Source organism: Copadichromis virginalis, linkage group LG6 (assembly GCF_057382275.1).
Source record: "Copadichromis virginalis isolate Kocher_CV1m ecotype Utaka linkage group LG6, C_Virginalis_male_GT1.1, whole genome shotgun sequence".
Taxonomy (NCBI): Eukaryota; Metazoa; Chordata; class Actinopteri; order Cichliformes; family Cichlidae; genus Copadichromis; species Copadichromis virginalis.
The window spans coordinates 12,959,984-12,977,746 of record NC_140623.1 but is presented as its reverse complement, the minus strand read 5'-3'; the positions used below and the strand labels follow the sequence as shown (position 1 = coordinate 12,977,746).

Here is a 17,763-nt window from a genome sequence, read left to right as displayed (position 1 = left end):
GTTTTTAAGTCGTTTTTATTTTTGTTTAAGTTTTTACAAAAGTGGAGTATTTTTCACACATCTAGTCTTAGATTTTGTTCAGTTTTTTGTTAACTATATAACAACCTAGCTGCTTTGAGTGTTAAGAGGTCTTTTATTTTGATAAGAAATCGTAAGACGGCAACAGAAGCTCGACTATTTTTGACTCTACAGTGATGCCTGCCGACTTGCAGGCTTAAATAATCGAGCTCGGAGCTACAGATGCCGTTTTGAAAGAAACAGCGCGAATTCCCCGAGTTTTCAATTAATGGCTAAAGTCAAGCTCCTGCTATAGTTCACAGTTTCTCATAGAAAGACGGTCGCAGAAACATCACCGTGGCAAAATTAAATAACAGCTATGACCACAAAGAAATTGGCGAAGTAAGTAAAATTAGCCTGTTTGCTGGCTTATCTGCTAACCTAAACAAACTGAACAAAGGAACGTGTTTTGAAAGCAACGAATAAGTTTATGTCGATTACAAGTTACGTTTTTCAATATTGTTTTAGATAAATGCTATAAGTACATCTGCGAGGACAGCGTATTCAGTTAAAAGTAGAATTGTGGTTCACTGTAAACTTTAAATTCAGGTGCTGTTACGATATACACACTATTTTATCTTCGTCCCTTCGCAGGGAATTAGGATTGTTGAGACAGCGGAGCAAGTCCTCTGTGTCGAAGAAATCTGTGGTATCAAGTGAGTATGCCACGTTCAAATCGGATTTGTTTGACAGTTGATTTTTTTTTTAACACTGGATCATGGCTGTGAAAACTGTCTGGTTCTTTCAGATCAAATATTTTCTTATCTGATTGTGATCGACTTTGAGTCCACTTGCTGGAGAGAGAAAAACAACCGCAGCCAAGAAATTAGTAAGGAGCAGATTTAACATTCACAGTTTACATCCGGGTGATGTCCTTACTGTTTTAACACCGGCCCATCTTTTCTTTCTTCCTCCCTGCAGTCGAGTTTCCTGCTGTTCTGCTGAACACGTCCACGGGGGAGATGGAGTCTGAATTTCACACTTATGTTCAACCCCAGGAGCACCCCATCCTGTCTGACTTCTGCACTGAGCTGACTGGGATTACACAGGTGTCTGCAGCATACACATTTAAAAATGCCAGCATGCTCTGTGTTACATTACAACCAACTTTTATTTCTCTCTTGTACAGATGCAGGTTGAAGCAGGGATCCCGCTTCACATCTGTCTCTCGCGGTTCAGCCGTTGGCTCCAAAACCTTCAGCTCGAAATGGGAGTGGCCTTTGCCAACAAAGACCAGAGATGTTCGGGACCATCTCAAAAGCTGTGTACTTTCCTCACGTGGTCAGGTAAAAGTTCTCAGTATATTGGTCTACACATCTGTAAGCTCAGCATTGCTATGAATTGACATTGATGAACCACTGGGGTCTCAATTGTATTTTTAAACTAGCTATAGAGAACCATTAAATCTGCTCATTTACTGCAGTTCTTAAGACTATTTAAGGTATTAAATGGTATAAAATGAGCAAAAGTGCACTGAAATTTGTGTTCTTTGGTCTCTGCTGGGTGTCAGACTGGGATCTTGGAGTTTGTCTGCAGTACGAGTGTAAACGCAAACAGCTTCATAAACCTGATGTTCTCAACAGCTGGATAGACCTGAGAAGCACATACCGGGTAAGAGTTTCGAAGGTGTCTTTGTTTATTGTATGTTTTATTTAAGCATAAAATGTTTAAATGGGTGTCAGTTTTAAGGTAAAAGCACAAAGACTAGAATACAGATTTAAGTGAGTCCAAAAAGGCATATATTATGCAGTAAAAGGAGTACATATTTTTATTAAGATCTAAGATGTCACAGACTGTGTAATTGAGCTGATTTACTCTAATTACCTCTGCTCATGTGGTTGTTTCTCTAACTTCTTTTTGTTTTTCCAGCTTTTTTACAACAGGAAACCCAAAGGCCTGAATGGAGCTCTTCAGGATCTCGGAATACAGTTTTCGGGCAGAGAACATTCTGGTATGTGACCAAGTGTAGATAATTCTGTATTACACACGACCATCAACCTAACGGCCTAACCCTTCTTTGTTTTCTCTCTCAGGTTTAGATGATGCCCGAAACACAGCTCAGCTGGCAGCAAGAATGATGAGGGATGGGTGCATAATGAAGGTTACTAGGAGCCTGGAGAGGGTGAGTGGCCGGCCGATGTCGCCCTTAACGAACCCCAACTCTGGAAATCCTAGCATCCCTCATCATCTTCCAAATTTAAAAGCTCTGTGAAGATAATAATATAAAGGAAATTTGCTCTGTGCAAAAACATTTTGATTGTGGACATTTTTTAAAAATGTTGTACTGATTTAGATTTTATTTATTAATAAAATTATATCTTTAAGTTTGTATTTTGTGTGCTTGGAGAGAAGACAACATTAGAACTAAGTATACTGTATTGCCAATGGTGTTCGCTCGTCTGCCTTCACACACATATGAACTTTAGTGACGTCCCATTTTTAATCCAAAGAGTTTTATGTCAGTTCACCCTTTGTAGCTGTGATAGCTTCAGCTCTTCTGGGAAACCTTTCCACTGGGTTTAGGACTGTTTATGGGAATTTCTGACCGTTGTCTGGAATCACATTTGTAAGGTCAGACACTGATGTTGGATGAGAAGGCCTGGCTCGGAGTTTCTACACTAACTTATCTCAAAGGTGTTCTATTGGGTTCAGGTCAGGACTCTGTGCAGGCCATTCTTTCACACCTGCATCCATGGAAATAACTGGAAAACCTGAGTTTGGAAATCCAATTATTTTGCTGGCTGAGGGAATGCTGTTGGCAATATAGTTTATGTAACTCAGAAGAAGTGCTTCCAGAGTTAATTTGATAGTTAATGGGTTGTACCATTCAGATACTGATTTAAAATCTTCTCTGTGTCCTGTAGACCCCGGTGATGGCCAAACCAGTGTTTGGAAACACTGCCTGTCCTGCAGACAAGAAAGAAAAACCTAATGAGAATGAAAAGAAAAATGCAGTCATCCGTAGCAAACACTCATCATTTAAAATTCCCCTCAAAGCTTGTCAAAAACAACCATGTCCCGAGGAGATTGCTCAAAACTTTGCCACAGAGAAAAACCCAAGCTCCGTTTACAAATCTGCTCAAATCTGTCAAAGCCTGATCTCACCAAAGACTCTTCTGAACGGCACGATGGCGCCGCTGTTGAGGCACGGCAGGAAATCAGTCACAGCAGAGGCTGCCCCTAGCCTTTCCACCTCAGTTGTTACAAACTGTGTTTCTCCCCAGAATAACAATAGCAGTCTTATTCTGTGTTCCACTACCGTGAGCTGCTTTTCAAATCTGTCTCCACCAAACTGGGCCTCAAAAACAGAAGCAATGCTAGGATCCACGGAGAAAGAGGAGGGTGCGGAGCTTTTAGTGGAAACTGAGGAGAGGTGCGGCTCATATGACGACATGGTGTTGGAGGGTGATGTTAATGAAGCAAATGATGAATGTGATGCAGAGTACATGTCCGAGTTTGATAGTGGATCTTATGATTGGTTAGAGCAGCATACTTCACATTCAGCAGGAAGTCGGCTCACTTTGAATGATGATATGAGAGAATCAACTGGAAAGAGCTCTAAAATGCAAAAGATTACCACAGATTCTACCAGTAAAGGTCAAAAATCTCATTGTTGTATCTTAACAGCAATGAACAACAGAACAACAACAGAAACGATGCATTCAGTGACCTCAGATATTTATTTTGCTGTGCCTAAAACTGTTAACATTGGTAAATCAAATCAGTGCAACACAGGACTTAGAACCTCCCTCCAACTTCACAAAACATCATATGTTCCCACTAAGAACTGTTCGATTAGGCCTAATCCTTTTGTCCCAGAAAAAACCTCCACCCCCAACACGTCCTTTGCCCGGCCCAAACCCGCCATCACACAAATCCCAAAACATAAAGACACTCTGAGATCCTCCTTTACCATCTACACCGAGCCGGCCAAACAAGCTACAGCTCCCTTGCGTCCTTCCTCACACGGCAGTGTCCTCTCCTCTTTGTCAACCAACGCTCTCCCCTCTCGTGCCGACCGTTCCATCATTTCTGTGAGAGGAGCTCAGAAGATCACTTCTCCACTGTGCGCGTGCGGTCGTCGTGCAAAGCGTCAGGTCGTGTCAAACGGCGGTCCAAACCACGGTCGAGGGTTTTATTGCTGCCCAGTCCGCCGATCGGGCAGCGGAGGACGGATGGAGAAAGGGTGCGAGTTTTTTAAGTGGGAGTCGGCCGTGATGAAGAGCGCATCAGCGGCCGCTCCTGCTGTCGGATCCTCTGTTTCACTCTGTCAGCTCAACTCCACTGTGTCCCATCGTCCAGCCCACACGTCACTGCTAAGGAAAAGCTACTGAAATCCTCCATCATACATTAGTACAGGGGTAGGCAACTCCAGGCCTCGAGTGCCGGTGTCCTGGAGGTTTTAGATGTGTCCATGATCCATCACAGCTGATTTAAAGGGCTAAATGACTCCTCAGCATTTCTTGAAGTTCTCCAGAGGCCTGGTAATGAACTAATCATTTGATTCAGGTGTGTTAACCCAGGGTGCGATCTAAAACCTGCAGGACACCGGCACTCGAGGCCTTGAGTTGCCTACCCCTGCATTAGTATTATTGGTGGAAAGGCTAGTATTATGGCATCAATGCCAATCAATATCACAAACTAACCACCTCTGATTACCAGTTTTAATTAACTCTTTATATAAATATAGGCATTTATATACATTTGTAACTTTACATACTTGTTAATAATTTCAAACTGAATTTCTGTTATCACTGTGGTCCACCTGGAGAACCTTTGAGACACACCAGGGGGACCTGGCCCACGTGTTTGGGAAACACTGGATTCATTCATTACTACACTGATCAATAACTGGGGCCACTCAAAAGAGAAAATAATTTATTATTATGTTGTTTATATTAAATATATTTTTAAATTTGAATCAAGGATCCATTAAATTATTTTATAATAATAAAGTTGATTATATTTGTCTGCAGGTAGAGAGGAACCATGATCTTTAACAGAGTATAGAAAGTATTGACCACCAGAAGGCAACTTCTCTGTTGGTGTTTAGAATATCACAAAAACAACTAGCTGGTATAAGCAGAGTGTGGAAAAAGTAACTACATATAACAAATGTTAGGGAATTCTGCTTGTATTGCATTTTTGAAATAAATATCAGCTAATGTATCAGAATATTGGCTTTTTATATCGCTAAATATTGGTAGAAGCATTGGTCCTAAAAATTGGTCAGGTCACGTTTGAATCTGTAGGAGCCAGAACTCAGGCTGAGTTTTAGTAGCTCAAATAATTCACTCAATGACAAGCAATTCAGTGTATAACTGTTGTGTAATTAGTTTGGTTAAAATTCTGTCTCTCTCCATTAATATGAAAATATTATTAAAAATGTGAGACTGTTCATTTCTTTGTAAGCTAGCAAACTTACAGATTCACCTGCGGTTGAAATAATTATTTCCTCGACTATTTCCACTGTGACATAACCTATTGGTTACAGATGGTCCCAGTTTGAAGTTTAAGCTTCCAGTTGAGTGTTGCCACCACTACAAAAAATCAGATGTGACAAGGAAAGGCGGGTCTGACTGTCAAACCACACACTGGCTAATGACTTCTGACTGACAGCTCATTAGGTAATAATAATGTGGTTTTTAAGATAATCCCATGACCAAAATTTTTAAAAAAAGACAACTTTATTTATTCAATGTGTTCCAAAATGAGTGACTGAGCCCATAAACTCGAGAGGTCATGTCATGGTGATTTTTCCATAGACTTCAATAGGGCTGGATGTCTTTTTTGGAACCACCGGCATCGCCTTCTAGTGGCTTTCAGATAGTGTTCAGGGTTTTTTTTATACTATCACATAATCTACATGTGATAGTATAATTTTTTATACCATCTATGGTTCTATTCAATTCAATGCAATTTCAATTCATTTTTATTTATATAGCACCAAATCACAACAAAAGTTGCCTCAAGGCGCTTCATAGATACAGAGGAAAAACCCAACAATCATATGACCCCTTATGAGCAAGCACTTTGGCGACAGTGGGAAGGAAAAACTCCCTTTTAACAGGAACAAACCTCCGGCAGAACCAGGCTCAGGGAGGGGCGGCCATCTGCTGCGACCGGTTGGGGTGAGAGAAGGAAGACACTCACCCCTAGTGTTGGCTAAAAGAAATCAGTAACTCTTGTGTAACATTGTCTGTGAAATTGAGTTATTTGTAAACACTGATTCCTGATATAAATTACATGGGTGGAAACTCTTTAACACTTATTCATTCAGGATGTACTTTAGCATTGTTTTGGAATGATTTCGAGTTTGACCCCCCTCCCCCAAATATATATCAACCTTATAATGATTATTATTATTTACCAAATACATTTTTAAATATATGGGTTTTTTTCTTGTCAAACAATATAATGTACAATAGCAATTTTAACAGAAAAAAGATTGTGAACAAGAACAAATGTTTACTGTGACAACATTGTAAATAAAGTTGTTGTTTTTTTTAGTTATTTTGTATTATTTTAAGAATGTGGTCATTTTTTTGGAAATCTGATACGGTGTCCTAGAGTAGCGTAGTTTAACACGCGGCCAGAGACTTTTGTCCCTCCTGACACGCCGTACAGGATGACCAACAAACGTGCACGGAGACCTCCTTTCTTGGAACGGCTATGGTTTGAACGCACGTGAGGGGGGGAAAGGCTGCACCAGTCCGTCAACTTCACTCGGTTTTTATATTGTTGCTGCAGGTTTAAAATCTCCGACAGTTCGTGTTGAGCTTACGGCTAATACAGGCGAGGAGGTACAATCAAAACAAACACAAAACAGGTAGCCGATAAGCTAGTGAGCCTCCAAACTCCCGGTTTTAGTTCTGTATCTGAAAGCGCTCTGGAAACATGTCAGCCGTGCAAAACGAATCCAGGAAACGGAGCAAGAAGCGCTTTATGGCCGGCCACCACAGCAAGCGGTGGAAGGGCTCCCGGGAGCTGGAGGTGGGCATGCAGGGGATCCTCATCACATGCAACATGAACGAGAGAAAGTGCACGGCGGAGGCCTTGAATCTGCTCGGTGAATACGCAGACAAGCTCTATGGTCTCGAGCAGGTAAGTTTACATTGTTTACATTATTGGATCAAAGGCCTCCGACGAGCAGTGTTTGGGGCTAATATGCTGGATGGTTTGAGTTAAACTAGGATTTAGCTTGCTCTGTTAATGGAGTAAGGGAAAAGCAACGATCTCATACAAGCTATAATGAATATGTGAAGAACAAATGGCTGGTTTCGGTGTTTCCACGTGTGATTGCTTCTTTTCTCATGTTTTACGTTACTGGAAATGCTTTCGTGTTCCACATGCGTAAAACGAGAAGCACACATGTTGCTTTTTCGTATCACTTGTACTTTTTTGTGTGTTTTTAATGCTCTACATTCAGTAATTTTCTGTGCTTATTATTCTCTTAGTGTAGTTCTTTGATTTAACTTGTGTCAAGGCAACATACAAAGTAAGAATGGCATTGCCCAGCGTAACCTCTGTGTTTTGCAGTGTGCATATATGACAAAAAAGTTGACTTGATTCTTGCTCACAGCTTCAGGAAAATACGGGGAGCAGCAGTGAAGAAGAGGAGGCTGAAGAAGAAGATGTTGATGTTGCCCTGAAGAAAGAAGTGGCCCAGCTGCGAGCATCAGAAACTAAACAGGAGAGGCGCTTCCAGGCACTCGACAGCGGAGCAAACAACGTGATCTTCATCAGAACTCAGAATATCGGTAAAGCTTTTTGTAGTTGATGCGAGTCTGTCTTTCAGTGTTTTTGTTTGGGCTTTTTTTTCCTGATTTTTGTTTTATTTTGTTTTTCTGTAGAGTCTGATAAACTGGTTCATCATATCCTGTCAGATCTCCATACTACAAAGAAGAAAAAGTCACGTGTCATCCTTCGAATGTTGCCAGTAAGTAGCTTAGTTGCGAGTCTCGATGTGCATATGCGTTTGAACTGATGCAGGATAGAGAGATGCCGCCGTACTGTAAGTCGAGGGGTTGTTGAATCATCTGAGCATTCACATGACTGAAGCTCTAAAATAGTGCTTTTAAAATGAGCTATTATTTGATATTGATGCATTATGACAACAACAGTAAAACCCTTGGGGTTTTTTTCTTTCTTCTTTCAGGTAACTGGAACCTGCAAAGCTTTTCAGGAAGACATGGTGAAATATCTGACCACTTTCCTGGAGCCTTGGTTCAAAACTCCAAGCTGTGCTACCTACCAGATTGCGTTCAAGGCTCGCAACAGCAACCACAACAAGCGAGACGAAATCATCAAATCTATCGCAGGTAAGCTCGTTCATTTTCCATGTTTTTCATGGCTGCCGGTGCCCGTGCTAAAGGAAACTAACTCCTTTCGAATCCGACTGTTTTACAGGCCTTGTGGGGAAGATGAACCCTAAGAACAAAGTGGATTTGACAAACCCTGAACTGACAATCATTGTGGAGGTCATCAAGACAGTGTGTTGCCTCAGTGTGGTAAAAGACTATACGCTGTACAGAAAGTACAACGTTCAGGAAGTGGTGAAAGACGACATATTGAAGCCTGACGTGACCACAGCAAAAGCAGACGCCGACACAAGCGATCAGACGGAGAAACCCGATGCGGGAGAGACTGACAGAAGAGAGACGAAGGGCGAAGAAGATAAGGGCACGAGTGTTTCAGAGAAGGGGGAGGGTGATGAGGGTGAAGGTGGGGGGGAGTGAAAGCTCACACTGAAGAAAATCGTTGAGGAAATACCGTTTAATTTTCTTTGTAGTGCCGTGCTTTTGTTTTAAATGGACTGATTTGTCAACATCATGAACTCCGTAAACATCACAAACGATTCTAATATAATTTAATATTTGGGGTTTTTTAATATTCATGGGGATATCTGGCATCCATTATCACCTTTATTGAGTTGTACATTTCAAATGGGAGAATTTTTTAATTGATGTTACAAACTATTTGTAGCTGCTCACAGTTTTTGGTTTGTCTTTTTGTTTGTTTGTTCTTTTAAATGGTTAATTTGACTTTTAATTTCAGTGTGTTTTTATTACTCGCTTAAAAATGGACTTTTCTTCAAGTTAACAGGCATCACTCCTAGTACCTTTTACTGTTGTGTAACTTGTTTCCTATATTCGTCCCTGCTGCCCGTGTGTTTAACTGGTTCCTCACGTATCCTTTACTTGGTTCGTGGTGCTCTCTGTTCTGCTCATTGGGACAATAAACAGAACGAAGTGGAGGAGAATGAGCAGGTTAGAAATGGCATACATATAAACTCTGTATGGTGTGTTACACTTAGAAAGTGTAGATACTTCTTTGGCAGTTCTTTTGTGCTCCACAAGATGGAGATAAAACATCATTTTCCAGAGTACTGACTGTTACGTGATAATTGTGCTACCCTCTAAATGGATATTTGTAGCTATACTGCGTACTGTTGTTTTCTTTTAAAAATTATTTTAGGAGAAACAGACTTGCGTTTGTTTTAGTCTTGAATACTACATAATCCTACTTGAATACTCCAGGCTGTACCTACCGTTTAAAATATAAAACACTTCATATAAGAGAGTAACATCTTATTACAGAATACATGAAGAGTATAACCTGTTACACAGACAAATTTTATATGAGTGCAGTTTTTTCTTTTGGCGTCGCTCCAGCAGCAACAGCTGGAGCGACGCCAGCAGAGGAAGAAATATTTCAGCCATTCTAGTGCTTGATTGATATCGTGCAGTTGAGAACAAAATAATCTCCGGTCTGAAGGTGCGGTCCTACCTGTGAGTACTTGTTATTCATGCATTAAGTTTCTAATGAATACTGACTACTCCCGTGCAGTGTGTCAAGTGCATTGTTTAGAACACTGCAATAAACAACTGATACTGGGAAGAAAGTACGGGTGGGCTGTGAGAGGCACCGACTCTCACATAAGCTGTTTTTTTTTTTTTGGGGGGGGGGTTTTCATTTCTATATTATCAGGTCCCAAAGGTAATTGCTCCTACACCTAAGTCAAACAGCCCGTGTTACTTATGTGTCATGCAAATATAACATGATCCATTTTGTAACCAGATACAGTGTAGATGGCATTGTCTAAGTGAAGGTGTGCTCTCAATGTGGCTCACGCAGGTCTGTGAGTCAGTAGGTTTAACAAAAACAGAAAAAGTCTGTAATTAGGAGCAACCCACATCCTAATTAAGTCAATGTCACGAGGAAGCATATTCAGACATTTTGATAACCTGTAAGCTATAAATGCAAAAGTCTGTAGTGCAGTCCTGTGAAATACTAAGTACAGCCTCACTGCTTCCATAGGAATTAAGAGGGTAATAGCAGCCAGGTGCTGTTAGTTAAACGTACTTGATTAACTGAAATTCAGAGTGTGATCACCTCTGTAGAAGCAGATGTGTGAACAGTTTGCTGGTCTGGAGGAGACGTAGAGCCACAGCCTGCAGGAGTCGACACTCAAATTCAGCCCAAGAGCGTGCAATGTTCAGAGAGGGAATAAAAGCAGCAAGAGCTACAGTGCTTAGCAATTTATTAGGCCGTCAACCAATGTAAGGTTTATGCCACAGTTAACAGTATTGGTAAATAATTTTTATGTTTTTGTAATGGTTAAACCACCAGTATGTGCAAGCTCTTTAATCAAAGTTTTTAAAGCAAAAAATATGATTATTGTTGAAAATTAATTTTCAGATTTACTGCTTTACAAAAATGGAAAGAAACATAGTAAAGCACAATATTATTTTTTGATTAAGATGCCAAAATAGAGGTATTTACTCGTATTCCTGCACAGAAAGATGTGTTTTTGCAGTTGAATGTTATGCTTGATTAATCGCTGACTTCTAGCTCAAATTTGGTAAAAAAAAAACAAAACAAAGCTAAACTAAACTTGAAACCTGTTGGTTATTTGCCTAATAAATAAGTTTAGTTTGAAACAAGTTTTTGACAGATTTCCAAAATATCTGGTTTCTATTAACATTGTTTAGCACTGTACATCTCAGAAACTACTTCAAGTAGGCCTCAAGTAGCATGTTACATGTTGAAGTTTCTGACAGTGAAATCAGAGAATGGCGGAACAGGTACGACTTGTTTGGATGGGTTGCCAGGAAAACGCCTCCTTTCTCTAAAATGAACATGACAGCACATTTTAGGATTGCAAACTTATATCACAACAAATCACAAGAGTTCTGGATCAATGTCCTTTGCACAGAAGATACCAAAGGCGAGATATTTGGCTGTAGTGCAAATCATGTTTGGCCAGAAGAAAACACAGCCTATCAGCACCTCTGCCACCTGTTAGACATGGAAATGGAAGGATGATAATTTGGACTTGTTCCAAAGGACCTGGGCACCTTGCAGTCACTGAGATGATCATGACCTCTGCTGTATACCAAAATTTTGAAAAATGTGAGAGCATCTGTCTGACAGCTGAAGGTTGGCTGAAAATAAATCATCTGTCAGGACGATAATCTTAAGCACAGCAGCAAATCTAAAAGAGAATGAATGAAAAAGAGAAGAATCAAACATCTGTTCGTGTCTTTCTCCTGAGTTTATTATACCAACCTACAGTATCATACATATGAGCATCCCCAAACATGAGTGTGCATCTCAGACAGATGAACAAACTTGTAGATAGAACAGTACTTATCTCACCCAGGGCACTGAAACGGCTAGAGCCAGCTGTGTTTTTGATTGATAATATGGTGCTAAATTATTATTATTATTATTATTGTTGTTGTTGTTATTATTATAAATTTCCCCCGGTAAGAGGAACACTGCAGCAGAAGTGATCATTGTTGCTTTTTTGTAAGATTAAGCAAAAACTACCTAGCTAACAGAGGAGAGGTGGGAACTGGGAGCAGAATAAAAACAAAGATCATTTGGTGCACTCTCATGTTGCTGAAAAGTCTCCAAGGGGAGCCACAATAAAGTGAGTCATCGTTTTTGATCTAATCATGCTAATAGAATTACAATGACAAACCTAACAGTAATTGTTTACACATATAATGTTTCATGTGTACATCTCAGTTTAGCTTGTTAGCATGCTAACGTTTGTTTATTAGCACAAAGACAAAAGCAGCTGATGGAAATGTTTGCTGCTGTTTGTTTTGCAGATATTGTGGCATGAAATTGCCAGTGAAATTCATTTTGCTGATGATGATAGATTTAAAATAAAAACTCAGATTTCACTCACTGGCACCTTTGCCTTGCAAACAATGACAAAAAATAAGAGCCGCTTTCTCTTTTTGCATTGTTTGTTTTGCCATTGTTTGCAAAAGGTCTCGCATCTGTGACTCTTCCCTCAGTTTACAGGTTCATGCCAGAGTACATGCTCATATCTTTGTAGAATTATCCTGGGTATGTTCTCTGTTTCTGCTCTGCCTTCCTCTAAAGGTCATAAACAGTTTTGCAGTTTGCCTTTTAAAGATATTACCAGGAGAACCAGGCACTGTTTATAGATTTGTGGGCAGACACATCAAACTTCATGTCAAATCTAAGAGAAATAGCAAGAATTGTCTCTGAAAAAAATTGTGCAGTATAACTAGGATGTTGGATACAGTGTAGTGATGGTAATTAATCATAATAAGGACCTCCAGTTCACGTTTTCTGTCTCTTTCAGATACGCACACATGCTCTAACTGATTTGTCATTTCTTTTTCTGCTCATTACACTTGTGCTGAACTGTTGTTGTGACCCTGGCAGTCGTTATCTACACCACATTCTGCTAAAACTCACAAATTGCATTACCTCCAGCTCTCTGGTGCCCCAGCCAGTGAGACCTACTGACAAGCTTGTGGCGCTTATACAGGAAGGAAGGATTGGCTGTTTTCAGCCTCAATAGTGTGTTATTAGTGCAATACCAATTAGACTATGTAGCTAGTCATTTTAATGAGAGACATACAGTGATGCCTCATTATGACATATCTACCATCAGGTGAAATTCGTATGGTATAGAAAATGTATCATTTCCCATCGATTCTTTTTTTCTAATATTAGTAACTTCCAGATGATTCTTCATGGCATATGAAGGTTTTGAAAATCTGTCTTTCAGAGCTCACAGTTTTAAATGTTTAGCCAGAAACAACATCATCTAAATCAAGAGAATATTTACAGCAGTAATAAAATGGTGTTGTCTACATAAAAACATAGCCTCTGATGTTTTAATTGCCCCCAAGGCAATGTCTAATTAAACCTCTGTGGGCACTGCAGCACATTGGTTTCCAGCCAAAGGACTTACAAGCACGTACACACTGTTCAGCCACCCAGGATTGTACACTCATTCAGGTTTAAATGTCACAGGCCTGTGAAACAATTACATCCACAGGCGCATGTGCACACAGTCCCCAGGGTCAGGATTAGCATCCATTGGTGTGGCTCCATATCTGACCTTTATGAGTGGCTAAGTAGTGCTCTCCGGGGTCTCATTTGTCTCACTTTAACTGAACAATGGCCTCAATCCCCTCACGACTGCAGCTTTCTCTCTCTGCAGAATGAACATTCAGAGCCTGAAATTGTTGAGCTTAAGAGCACACCAAGGACTCGAGGTCCACTTATAGGTGGATGAAATAACCATTAAAGGTGTGAAAATTTGGTTCCAAAATGTAACATTAAGCAAGCAAACCACTGTCGAAAGTGACAATTTGTAAGAAAGCATTTAGTTCCTGGTTATTAAGGACCCTTTATGGCTACATCAGGAAATAGTTTTTCAATATAACTTCTGCTCACCTGTAACCTGGTTTTAACATGTAAGCTGAATAAAATATGAAAGGTTGAAGCCTCCAGTGCACATATAGGCAAGGCAAGGCAAGTTTATTTGTATAGCACAATTCAACAACAAGGTGATTCAAAGTGCTTTACAGAGACATTAGAAACAAGAACAAATAAAAAGCATGATTTAAAATTGATTAAAACAAGCAAATAAACTAACTAACTAATTAACAAACAAACAAACAAACAAACAACAGTATATAAAATCAAAACAGATAAAATCAGAACAGTAGATAAAATCAGTAGTTAATGTAAGTTTTGAAATTTAAGCTTAAAGTGTGGATTTGGTGCTTTATTCAAATGCAGCTGAGAACAGGTGAGTCTTCAACCTGGATTTAAATAAACTGAGTGTTTCAGCTGATCTGAGGCTTTCTGGGAGTTTGTTCCAGATATAAGGAGCATAAAAGCTGAATGCAGCTTCTCCGTGTCTGGTTCTGACTCTGGGAACTGATAATATAGATGACTGACTGAGACTGAGTTGTAGATACAATCAGAATTATGTAAAATGATCTAGGAAATGGACTCAATTCTGGATTTTACAAAAAAGGATTAAGGAATTTATAATATAATACAGATAGTATCATCTCTTCTTGCAGCAAACCAGTGAGTAGAGCTCAGACAAAAAAAAATATGCAAGAAAATGACTAAGAAAAAACCTTTTAGTGCCTTAAAACGCCGCTCCTAAAAATATACACATGGTGTAATAATATGATGAAAGCATTAAATAGTGAAAGAGTACAATCATTACAGTATGACAAGCTTTATTAGAACAAGACACGGTGGAAAACAAAAGGTTAGCTTGTCCATGTGTGGGTGTGAGTGGGCATACAGTTCTACATGGACATCAGCATTATGAGGTTCTTCATCAACTGGCATCATGACTACATTATCATCCTTGGCTTTATGGTCGTAATGCGCATCAATTGCACTAATAAGCATTTAGAGCCCTGAAGATTGTCTTCAGTGTTAACCCTGTAAGACCCAAGCAATCAAAAAACTGAGATGTTTATTAACCCTTATAACAAAATCCACTTTTTTTGCTGTATCATGTGGTGTATGATATATTTTTATTACATATTTATTATATATTTTTTGTATCACATTTGATACATTAGGCATTTTTGGCAACTTTTTGTTAACAACAATGTTAATTTTAGACAAAAAAAAGAGTTTTGTTCATAACATTTTGAAATTATGCCAAGTATTGATCATGTTGATGATATAGAGGTCTCAGAAACTCATGTATCAAAAATGATACAATGGGCATTATAGGGTTAATGTTAACAGTTTGAAATAGTTAACAGAGTTAACCCTGATTCCATGAGATTGATTCATTAAAACTGGGTGAACAGCAACAAATACATTGGACCGACATGTATTCTATGGCAAAGCCTTAATATGGTAAGTTTGCTAACTGCAATGAACAAGGGCACTCTCATTCACTTTCCATTAACCACACATAAAATGTCCAAGTACAAAAAAAGTACAAAAAGCATTAAATTCGACTGAGTCCGCAAAAAAGACACTATTTAACCAAAAGATATTTTGAACAATCATTGTGGATGCTGACCAAAGATTTTCTCCTCAAAAAGAACTAGATCAGAAATTCAAGGTGAAACAATCCAGCATCACACAACAAGTAAGGCAACCTAAAGAAAAGCTATATTTGTCCCGTTAATCATTTTTCCGTCCTACAGAGTTACCTCGCGTGGTCTCATCTTCTGTGATGGAAACCACTACTCGAACTGTTTAATTCCAGTTAAACAAACTAATAACCCCTGTATAAACACATTTGACTTGTGCTATGTCACATTAATGAAAATGTCAGTGCTTTACTGTGACAAGTCAAATATTCTGCTGTGAAGCAACCCCAAAGTAAGAATAAAATCCGGGTATTCTGCTAGCATTACATAAAATACATACTGAATATTTATCTTGTTGTTTTTTGTTGTTCTTTGCATAATTTTCAAGCACATCTATTAAAAGTGGAGGGGAATGCACTGAGCTGACTAAAACTGACTGAAAGACGCTGAGTGTGGTATTTACTTCATAACAAATTAGAGCCAAAAAAATGAAATCAGAAATGACCACAGAGTTGGACGCACTTGTGCGATGGTGACAATAAGCAATTACAAGCCTCGCCAAGCTGGTATGTTTTTGTATAGTTGAAGCTTTTCTGCTATTTTATCCATACCCTCTAGCTATGTGCCAGTTTATAGCATTTCCAGATGCCTTCTCTTTTGTCACACATAGTTAATAGATGCACACACCGATGATTTATTTATTTATTTATATCTATTGTTACAACAATGGCAATATGTTTTGGAGGACATGTATTTCTCCCACAGATTGTGTGTGTGTGAATGTGTATTATACAAGTGTGGCAGGCGCTTATGTGAATGGGGGTTCAGTAATGAGAAATGCTTATCAACCCTCTACAGCCTGTCAGCTTGCTGCCATTAGCTGTTACCCCAACAATCTTACAGGTAGGCTAAGAGTCCTCATATTGATTCCAGACATTGCTGTTTGTCCCCTGCAGAAGGGCAGCAATCAGCAAATGGATTTAGTTGATTGGGATTACGGGAAGTAATTTGTGGAAGAAATAAGTGGGCATTTTTAAGGAGTCTAATAATGTGGTGGAATTAGTTCTCCTAATACCTGGAATGAAGTTGCTGTTTGAATGGAAATGGCTGTTTATGTGATTGGTTTGGGAAGGAGAAAGAGAATGCCTGGTCTTAGAGTTGGAAAGCTGAGAAACAGTTTGTTGAGTTGAATAGAGGGAAGTACAGGATGGAAAAAGGCGAAAGCCTGAGTGAACAACAGATTTCGTAGCAGTTATTCCTCTCCAAACACTCACGTTTGTTTGGTACTTCCAATCAGTGGTGTATAATCCTTTGCTAAGGATTCTTTCCATATCACTGGGTGGCTTTCGCTGCAGAGAGGTGCATTTAAGCATAAAAAAAAAAAAAAAAGCATAACGCTAACAAGAACCTTGACAATTAGTTGGGGGGGGGGGGGGGGTGTAGAGAGTGGGGGCAGAGAAGCGGCAGGGCAGAGTAAAGATGTGAATGGAAACTGGGGGAAAGTAGAAGAACAGCAGACAGGCGAGGAGGCGGTAGCTGTGTGACTCTAAAGAGCTCCAATTACTTTTCATTCTTTTTTCCACTCAATGATCAGTGCTTGAGAGAAAGCTGATCCAGGTTCTGTTACACTGATGAGTCATGTTTGATTCGGCTCTTTGTCTATTACAGAAAATACCTCGGTAACTGAATGGGACTGTGGGACTGTTCATTGCTTTGATGGTCAGTTTTCGTTTTTCCATCAGAAAAACTGCATCAGAAAGACCGCAGTGATACAGCATGTTGTTTCAGTGATATTATACAGCGTGAGCCCAGGTTACTTCAACTGCATTGGCCTGAAGTAGGCCCGTTTAGCTAGTGAACAGCAGAGACAGCAGCCAATATAAATTATTAGGTATAATAATACAGCAGTTCAGTCAAAGATAGACTGTTAATAACATTTTTGATAGGGGGACACATTTATTTTACTGAAAAGCTTTTATTATGAAATTATTTGGATTGACAAAAATGTTAGTATTAAGCTAAAACTGTCTTGCTACATAGCTTTACTGTATTCGCTTAAAACTTTGCTTGGACAGGACTTTTTGACACAAGATTCAACAGTTAAAAAATGCTATTCTGCTGAAGTGTTGACTTTATGACTGAAAAAAGTGCAAAACATTAATTTTTAGTCTTGATGTAGAAAAACGGTATAACTAGCTTGGCTAAAAGCTAGCTAAGCCATTTTAGCAGTAACTAGAGTAGTTTATGTGATTCAGTTTGGTTAAATTAGGGTAAAATAATCAGCTTTTAAGAACGCATAAAGTAATTGTACTGCAGCCTTTCTGTCTTTTCCACTTTGAAAACTTTA

The 17,763-nt window shown here is 39.3% G+C and overlaps 2 protein-coding genes across 2 annotated transcripts; both read left to right on the top strand.

The window, feature by feature from the left end:
* Positions 1-198: 198 nt before the first annotated feature.
* eri2 (ERI1 exoribonuclease family member 2) lies at positions 199-4,978 on the top strand. Its single transcript, XM_085458738.1, has 9 exons — positions 199-399; positions 652-713; positions 806-886; positions 979-1,106; positions 1,187-1,343; positions 1,568-1,668; positions 1,927-2,008; positions 2,091-2,179; positions 2,922-4,978. The coding sequence occupies exons 1-9, from the start codon at positions 377-379 to the stop codon at positions 4,389-4,391; spliced, it is 2,193 nt and encodes a 730-aa protein (XP_085314864.1). The 5' UTR covers positions 199-376; the 3' UTR covers positions 4,392-4,978.
* Positions 4,979-6,688: 1,710 nt separating this feature from the next.
* On the top strand, positions 6,689-9,542 carry thumpd1 (THUMP domain containing 1). Its single transcript, XM_085458737.1, has 5 exons — positions 6,689-7,161; positions 7,640-7,817; positions 7,911-7,996; positions 8,216-8,378; positions 8,467-9,542. The coding sequence occupies exons 1-5, from the start codon at positions 6,955-6,957 to the stop codon at positions 8,793-8,795; spliced, it is 963 nt and encodes a 320-aa protein (XP_085314863.1). The 5' UTR covers positions 6,689-6,954; the 3' UTR covers positions 8,796-9,542.
* The last annotated feature ends 8,221 nt before the right edge of the window (positions 9,543-17,763 follow it).

Excerpts from the sequence above, each read along its gene's own strand:
- eri2 (XM_085458738.1), top strand. The coding sequence starts at position 377 with ATGACCACAAAGAAATTGGCGAA. Across the intron at positions 400-651 it reads ACCACAAAGAAATTGGCGAA|GGAATTAGGATTGTTGAGAC; the intron begins GTAAGTAAAATT and ends GTCCCTTCGCAG. Across the intron at positions 2,009-2,090 it reads TTCGGGCAGAGAACATTCTG|GTTTAGATGATGCCCGAAAC; the intron begins GTATGTGACCAA and ends TTTCTCTCTCAG.
- thumpd1 (XM_085458737.1), top strand. The coding sequence starts at position 6,955 with ATGTCAGCCGTGCAAAACGAATCCAGGAAACGGAGCAAGAAGCGCTTT. Across the intron at positions 7,818-7,910 it reads CATCAGAACTCAGAATATCG|AGTCTGATAAACTGGTTCAT; the intron begins GTAAAGCTTTTT and ends GTTTTTCTGTAG. Across the intron at positions 8,379-8,466 it reads AATCATCAAATCTATCGCAG|GCCTTGTGGGGAAGATGAAC; the intron begins GTAAGCTCGTTC and ends ACTGTTTTACAG.